Below are 8,856 nucleotides of genomic sequence, written 5' to 3' on the forward strand. Positions count from 1 at the left end.
GCCGTTGTTATGTTCTACTTTAAATGCAGCCAAAGAAGCATACAAGGTTCAGGCTGATCGAGGACGGGTGGAGGGTTGGGACCTCAAGCCTGGTGATTTTGTGTATGTTTCTACGAAAAATATCAAACTCCTGCGCCCAAGTAAGAAACTGGGGTGGAAATTCATTGGGCCATTCAAAGTACGTCGTGTTTTAAATAATGTTGCTGTTGATGTTGAATTACCAAAAAATTTGAAAGCTCTGCACCCTGTATTCCACATGAGTTTGTTAAAAAAGGATCCTGGTCACTGTGCATGGAGACCTGCCCATGACCCCCCTCCTCCTATCATTTTGGATGGAGAGGAACACTTTGAGATTGCTGACATTCTAGATTCCAAGTTGAAACGTGGTAAACTTTGGTATCTCATCCAGTGGGTGGACTTTGGACCCCAGCACCAAGAATGGGTGGAAGAAGGGGATATTAGGGCCCCTTACATGCTCCGGGAGTTCCACAAGAGGTTCCCGGGCAAACCGGGAGGTCTCCCGGAATTTCCGGGAGAAGGTGGTTAAGGTGTATTTTTGAGGGGGCAGTATGTCAGCTAGCTGCCATTGTCATTCCGGTTCCTGGTTCATAACCTTCTCCCCCCCCCTCTCCTTGTTTTGCTTGAGTTATGTTTTGTAGTCCGCGGAACTCGCCAAGGTCTTGCAGCTGGTGGTGGGAGGAGGCTTCGCCTAGAATGTTGTGGGTATCTAGCCTGTGAACTGAACCTGTGTTGATTTTGTAGAACTGTTACGTTCCCATGAAATGGGCGCGAGTATATGTTCTATTCCCGCCAGCGGGAACTGGGCTCATTGGTCCCGACCTGGTTCAAATGTCTATATTATGTATTCCCTGTTCACCTGCAGTTATTCCTAACAATGTCCTTTTTCTGGTTTGAACCAATGCTTTGAAATAAACCTTGCTTAGCTTTTGAACGTGGAGTTATTTTGAATGCTTGGGGATCCAACACCTATTTTAATAGCTGGTAGGGCATGTATAGCGAGAGGGTCAGAGGATTTTGTGGTTTTCTACCAGTTTCTTTTGTTTTCCTTGCTCACATATGGTGCTGTGCTAAAAGTATGCTTGTAAACATTTTCTTCTTAATAAATACTTAAGAACATAAGAGACGCCAATGTTGGATCAGGCCAAAGACCCATCCAGTCCAACACTCTGTCACACAGTGGCCAAAAATACCAGGTGCCATCAGGAGGTCCCCCAATGGGGCCAGGACATTAGAAGCCCTCCCACTGTTGACCCCCCAAGCACCAAGGAGACAGAGCATCACTTGCCCCAGAGTCCCTATCTATCCCTTGTGGCTAATAGCCTCTGATGGACCTCTGCTCCATATGCTTATCTAATTCCCTTTTGAGGCCATCCATGCTTGTAGCCACCACCACTGCCGGTGGCAGTGAATTCCATGTGTTAATCAGTCTTTGGGTGAAGAGGTACTTCCTTTTATTCATTCTAACCCGACAGCTCAGCAGTTTCATGGAGTGCCCACAAGTTCTTGTATTGTGAGAAAGGGAGAAAAGTACCTCTTTGCCTACCTGCTCTATCCCATGCATAATCTTATAAACCTCGATCATGTCACCCCTCAGCCGTCGTTTCTCCAAGCTAAAGAGCCCTAAGCGCTTTCACCTTTCCTCATAGGGAAAGTGTTCCAACCCTTTTATCATTCAAGTCACTTTAAACTTTTACCTTTAAACTTTTGATGCTGGGAGCGTTTCTCTGTATCGTATAGACCTCCTCTATTTCGGACACACTATTCAGACACACGCTTTAACCTTTCCTCATAGGGAAAGTGTTCCAACCCTTTTATCATTCGAGTTGCTTTAAACTTTTACCTTTAAACGTTAAGCTTTTGATGCTGGGAGCGGTTCTCTGTATTGTATAGACCTCCACTATTTTGGACACACTATTTTTAGAGGGGCGCCCAGGGGGAGGCAAGGCAGTTGGCAAGTGGCTATTCCCCAGGGGCACTCAAGGCAGTAAACTATCCCCTTGGTAACTGGGCATTGGGTAGCGGGAGCCTCAGAGGCAAGGCCTCAGAATGGGGAAAGGAAGCTGGGAGGGTGGGGTAAAAGTTTGAATAAATAAATTCCTTACAAAAGAGCAGGTGGCGGCAGCAAGTTACCCTAAAGAAGGAAAAGCCCCTCAAGGGAGTTGGGAACCCTTTGGAGGGTAGGGTGGAAATGTGGCCTGCAGGCCAGAACACGCACGGTCCATCACACAGGCAAAGAAGAGTGTAAAAGTAAGGGGGGATGCAGGATGGTGCGTGGAGAAACCTGCCCTAAGCTCATGGTCCCAGGCACGATCTGTGGTATCTCTAGTCAAAAGAACCCCATAGCAGGTAGATCCAGGTAGTCAACCATGTTGGTGTTAGGGAAGCCCTTTCTCTAGCCAAGCCCTTGGAGAACGACTGTCAGGGCTTGCAAAGGTCAAAAGTCCCACGTTGCTAGATCTTCAGGCCCTTCCAGCCTTCACTAGACAGGGGAGCACAATTCAGCAAGTACTGCTAGAAACGACAACGCCAGAAGCCACATGTGAGGGTGAGACTGGGTGTATTTCCTTCTCAGAACTGGCTGCCCCGTCTGCAATTACCGAGAGAGCTGCACGCAAGTGACGGACAGATGCAGTTGTCCAAGAAAGAGGCCTGATCAGAGACAAGGAGGTTCGCTAGCAGGAAAGAAAGAGCGAGACGACTGGCGCAAAGGCAGCTGGGGGAAAATATCACCGCTTCCTCCTCCTCCTCCTTCTCGAGATGTGAAAATGTGATGTCCGACAGATGTATCTTGCTGCAGAGTAGAAGAAGCCACCTTTCCAGGGTTTCTCATTCACCTGGTTTCCTAAGAGATAAGAAGTGAGTGTTACTTCTGCTGGCCTCCTCAAGGGAGTTGGCATGAAGATTGGCAGGGAGTTGGCAGGCTATAGAACAGGACAGTGTTGCCAAAGGGGTCATTTCCTGCAGGAGCATACAGGAGCGGAGCTCCGGCAGTAAGGAGCCCAGGGGGAGGGCACATGCAACAAGCCCCACCCCCTGCTCCCAGCAGCCCTCAGTCAGAGCAAGAAGCAGACAGGTAAGTTGCAGAGCCCCCCCTGGCCCGCCTTCAGGTAAAAGCTCTCCCTCCTCTGTGAGGGCAGATCTGTGCACCCCCCAAATAGCTAGCAATCCAAAACAGTCCAGTGGCACCTTTAAGAACAAGTTTTATTCAGGTACAAGCCTGACGGTAGTTAGAGACGCCGAAAAGTAGCAGAGTAGTTTAGAGTATTTACAGTTTATTTACACTGGAGTATATTTACAGCCTTTCTGAGTCCAACTCACAGTTCGCTCCGACAAGGTGCTTCGCAGACAACTGATCCCACACAGGAGATGTTCAGCACTGTACAGCTCTACATTTATATTTACAAAGACCAATCACATCACAGTGATTTACATAGAGTCTAGTCATGGTGATTGTGCAGAGCCTGATGCAATCAGCTTGTCAACTGACCACTGACTGTCATAACTAGATCACCTAGATCGGACATTGCTGCTCATGGCAGACTGACAGCTTGCCAGTATAGTTACAGATACTGACAAAGCCCTCCCTCCTCTGTGAGAACAGATCTGCACGTTTCCATCAGGAGGTCCAGCAGTGGGGCCAGGACACTAGAAGCCCTCCCACTGTTGCCCCCCCCCCAAGCACCAAGAATACAGAGCATCACTTGCCCCAGACCGAGAGTTCCTATCTATACCTTGTGGCTAATAGCCACCGTTGGTTAAGAACATAAGAGAAGCCGATGTTGGATCAGGCCAATGGCCCATCTAGTCCAACATTCTGTGTCACACAGTGGCCAAAAATACCAGGTGCCATCGGGAGGTCCACCAGTGGTTCCAGGAGACTAGAAACCCTCCCACTGTTGCTTCCCCCTCCAAGCACCAAGAATACAGAGCATCCCTTGCCCCAGACCGAGAGTTCCTATCTATACCTTGTGGCTAATCGCCACCGATGGTTAAGAACATAAGAGAAGCCCATGTTGGATCAGGCCAGAGGCCCATCCAGTCCAACACTCTGTGTCACACGGTAGCCAAAAATACCAGGTGCCATCAGGAGGTCCAGCAGTGGGGCCAGGACAGTAGAAGACCTCCCACTGTTGCCCCCCCCAAGCACCAAGAAGACAGAGCATCCCTTGCCCCAGCCTGAGAGTTCCTATCTATGCCTTGTGGCTAATAGCTACCGATGGACCTCTGCTCCATATGCTTATCTAATTCCCCCTTGAAGCCATCCATGCTTGTAGACGCCGCCACCACCTCTGGCAGTGAATTCCGTGTGTTCATCACTCTTTGGGTGAAGAAGGACTTCCTTTTATCCGTTCTAACCCGATTGCTCAGCAATTTCATGGAGTGCCCACGAGTTCTTGTCTTGTGAGAAAGGGAGAAAAGGACCTCTTTCTCGACCTGCTCTATCCCATGCATGGTCTTATCAACCTCGATCATGTCCCCCCTCAGCCATCGTTTCTCCAAGCTAAAGAGCCCCGGGCGCTTTAGCCTTTCTTCATAGGGAAAGTGTTCCGACCCTTTGATCATTCGAGTTGCCCCTTTCTGCACTTTTTCGTATCTGCACTTTTCTGCACTTTCTCATATCAGACGAATGGTCTCAATTGCAGGAATGGTTATAATTTGTTTGATGTATAGTCAGCGTTTAGGATACAGTTATATTGGCGTTGTATCAGTTATATCAGCGTTTAGGATACAGAATATTTAGTGTTACTATGTAAATGTTCTTTCTTTAGACGTGAAAGCACACTGATGTAAAGGAATAGCTACTTTTCATGGCGTCGTTTTTCTTTGTCATCGCTGACGTCACTGTGTGCTTTTTTGTAAGCTTAATCGTTTTTTCAATAAAGAAAGTTTGAAAAATAAATAAATAAATAGAAGAACGACGGGACAACACGGCAAGCATAAGGAAGGCCCCAGAAGGAGACATGCTTGCTCCTATAGGTAGGGTTGCCAGCTCCTGGTTAGGGAATACCTGGAGGTTTGGGGACCGGAGCCAGGGGAAGACAGGATTTGAGGACGTGATGGACCTCGGTGGGGTCGAATGCCCAAGAGCCCACCCTCCAAAGCAGCCATTTTTTCCCAGGGGAACTGTCAAACTCGGACGTCTAACATAGGGACAGGCTGGCTGAATTGATTGCATTACCCGTTCTTGAATTAGACTGCTTGTATTCTTATCGCCACCCTCGTTTGCCATTGAATTCCTTAGGGGGAGAGAGAGAGTGTGTGTGTCGTTGGCTAGGGTAATTTTCCTAAGGGGCCCCCAAGACATCTTTCACACGAGAAGTGTCCTCGGAGAAGACTGTGCCTGGCTAGATAGTGACTGTACATCTTTCAGAGTCACTGTAGAAACGCTGACGTAGGTGTGCATGGAATTTTGGGGGGGTTACCTATATCTTGTATTTTCCCGCCTCTGCAAATCAGTCCTAACAAAGAGTTTGAACCCACAGCATCTCATACCTCTAAATAAAGCATTCACTACCAAAGTGCGTGTGGAGAGTGATTTGACTAGGAACCTGACAGGAACTGATCTCCATACTCCGGACAACAGTTGTCAGTCCAGGACGTCGCCTGGAGGCAGGTGCCAGGGTCATCAGCCAGGTCACACCCCCCCCCCCTAAGCAGAAGCTAGTGGTTATTATTCGCGCGTGTGGAAAACAAGCAAGCAAGAAGAAGAAGAGATTGAATTTATCCCCCGCCCCTCACTACCCGTAGGTGTCTCAGAGCGGCTTACAAACTCCCTTGCCCTCCCCACAACGGACACCCTGGGAGGCAGGTGGGGCTGAGAGAGCTCTGACAGAAACTGCTCTTGAAGAAGAAGAAGAGATTGAATTTATCCCCCGCCCCTCACTACCCGTAGGTGTCTCAGAGCGGCTTACAAACTCCCTTGCCCTCCCCACAACGGACACCCTGGGAGGCAGGTGGGGCTGAGAGAGCTCTTGACAGAAACGGCTCTTTTTCAAGAACAGCTCTTATCAGAACTACGGCTTGCCCAAGGTCATCCAGCCAGGTGCAAGTGGAGGAGTGGGGGATCAAACCCGGTTCTCCCAGATTAGAGTCCGCGGACTTCACCACGACACCGAACTGGCACCAAGCAAGCAAAAAGCCGTTGCGTTCCCAGCCGAGTAAATGCAGCTGGTGACTATGAGGTCAAGCCAGAGATAGCATACCATGGCCGGACAGGGTAGAGCTGAGAACGAGAAGGAGAAATACCCCCCCCACACACACATTCCAAATCCATGACAGGGCTACCTGACAGCGGGTAGCCCTAATCATTGGGGTTCAGATGGGGGGAATCCAAGCCCGGAAACTTACCTAGCCAGTCTCCTCTATGGGTTTCTTGAAGGGCAGTGCTTCCTCCGCCTCAGACTCCTCCGTTGGCTCCTGTCGGGATCAAAGAGGCAGACTTGGAACACTTCCCCTGACTGTACTGCGGAGGGGACTGGAAGGTGCCACCGATGCTTCGCCCTCCCTTTGCACTGTCCCAGGATTTGGACTCTCAGAACTCTCCAGACATTATTCTGGATGAGGCATTAGAATCTGCAAAAAGCTAGCGCCTTGAAAGGTTAGGATACGTGCACCTGCCTAGTATTCCGGTGCCTGGATGCAAGTCTGGGATGGATAGTGGGTGAGAGAAGAAGCAGAAGCAGCAGCAGCAGCAGCAGCAGCAGCAGAAGCAGAAGCAGCAGCAGCAGCAGCAGCAGCAGCAGCAGCAGCAGCAGCAGCAGCAGCAGCAGCAGCAGCAGCAGCAGCAGCAGCAGCAGCAGCAGCAGCAGCAGCAGCAGCAGCAGCAGCAGCAGCAGCAGCAGCAGCAGCAGCAGCAGCAGAAGCAGAAGCAGCAGCAGAAGAAGAAGAAGCAGAAGCAGAAGCAGAAGCAGAAGCAGAAGCAGAAGCAGAAGCAGAAGCAGAAGCAGAAGCAGAAGCAGAAGCAGAAGCAGAAGCAGAAGCAGAAGCAGAAGCAGAAGCAGAAGCAGAAGCAGAAGCAGAAGCAGAAGCAGAAGCAGAAGCAGAAGCAGAAGCAGAAGCAGAAGCAGAAGCAGAAGCAGAAGCAGAAGCAGAAGCAGAAGCAGAAGCAGAAGCAGAAGCAGAAGCAGAAGCAGAAGCAGAAGCAGAAGCAGAAGCAGAAGCAGAAGCAGAAGCAGAAGCAGAAGCAGAAGCAGAAGCAGAAGCAGAAGCAGAAGCAGAAGCAGAAGCAGAAGCAGAAGCAGAAGCAGAAGCAGAAGCAGAAGCAGAAGCAGAAGAAGAAGAAGAAGAAGAAGAAGAAGAAGAAGAAGAAGAAGAAGAAGAAGAAGAGGGAAGAAGATACTGGATTTACACCCCACCCTTCACTACCCAAAGGAGTCTCAGAGAGGTTGACAATCTCCTTCCCCTCCCCACAACAGACACCCTGTGAGGTAGGTCAGGCTGAGAGAGCTCTTTGAGAACTGCTCCTGAGGGAACAGCTCTGAATCATAGAATGTTAGAGTTGGAAGGGACCTTTCAGGTCATCTAGTCCAACCCCCTGCACTCTGCAGGAGCAGAGCCAAAAGACAGCCCTACAACATACCCGAAAGATGGTCGTCCAGCCTCCGCTTGGAAACGTCCAGCGAAGGAGCATCCACCACCTCCCGAGGCAGACTGTTCCACTGCTCAACCACTCTTAACAGGAAGTTTCTCCTGATATTTAGCCGGTAACGACTCCCTTGTAATTTCCACCCATTCGATCTAGTCTTGCAATCCGGAGCAAGAGAGAAGAGATCCGCTCCATCTTCTCCATGACAGCCCTTCAGATACTTGAAGACTGCAATCATGTCCCCTCTAAGCCTTCTCTTTCCCAGTCTAAACAGACCCAACTTTTTCAGCCTTTCCTCGTAAGACTTGGCTTCCAACCCTCTCACCATCCTGGTCACCCTCTTCTGGACACACTCGAGCTTGTCAATGTCCTTCCTCAAATGTGGTGCCCAACACTGGACACAGGACTCCAGGTGAGGCCTGACCACAGCAGAATAGAGCGGAACTACCACCTCCCGTGATCTGGACACAAGCCTTCTGTGAATGCATCCTAAGACTACATTAGCTTTCTTCACAGCCACATCTCTGAGAGAACATCTTCACAGCCACATCCCTGAGAGAACATCTCTGAGAGAACAGCTCTGAGAGAACTTGTGACTGACCCAAGGTCACACCAGCAGCTGCATGTGGAGGAGTGGGGAATCAAGTAAGACACAAGGAGGGGGGAAGCAAACTTGACCCAAAAACTGGAATCAAGAACCACAAGGGTAAGAAAGAAGTCTTGATAAAGGGCCAATATTAAAAACCTAGTTAAAACTTATAATATACAAAAATACGTGCATTTATTAGAAAGACACTTAAAAACATACGGGCCCAATGAAAGCTTTGTTAGAAAGTATTCGTGACCTAGACACAAGGGCCAATACCCATGACCTGACGCGTTTCCGCCCTATTGGGGGTCTTCTTCAGAGGTCACACAGTATTGAGGTACACGTAACAATCTCTCCCTTATAATAATTGAATAGCAACGTTCTATTTCGCAACATTCTAAATTTGGCCCCTTTAGTGTTAGGCCGGAAAAACTGCCACTCAGAAGACACTGGCTGGGTTGACTGGCTGCTTTGTGCAGTCCCGCCCAGCGTTCCAAGGTTATTTGCATATGGAAGCTGATTGGACTACACTCCATTCCACACCTCAAACTCACCCCCCCCTGCAAGGCAGTTGGGATTTTCAGTTGTATAACATACCTCATAGGGGAGAGGAGAATGATGTCAGCTGCCCTTTCCCGAGGCAGAGGCTGTGGGGGGGGGG

The 8,856-nt window shown here is 49.5% G+C and overlaps 1 protein-coding gene across 1 annotated transcript in view; it reads right to left on the reverse strand.

The window, feature by feature from the left end:
* Positions 1 to 6,369: 6,369 nt before the first annotated feature.
* The window catches only part of LOC107116998 (disintegrin and metalloproteinase domain-containing protein 9-like), a gene marked incomplete at its 5' end in the record, with an annotated part of 49,188 nt that continues 46,701 nt past the window's right edge, over positions 6,370 to 8,856 (reverse strand). The window contains one exon of the mRNA XM_015419031.1: positions 6,370 to 6,438. Within this exon, the coding sequence (XP_015274517.1) occupies positions 6,370 to 6,438 (69 nt within the window). The remainder of the gene's footprint in view (positions 6,439 to 8,856) is intronic.

Source organism: Gekko japonicus, unplaced genomic scaffold, assembly GCF_001447785.1.
Source record: "Gekko japonicus isolate JY-2015 unplaced genomic scaffold, Gekko_japonicus_V1.1 scaffold4491, whole genome shotgun sequence".
NCBI classification, from domain to species: domain Eukaryota; kingdom Metazoa; phylum Chordata; class Lepidosauria; order Squamata; family Gekkonidae; genus Gekko; species Gekko japonicus.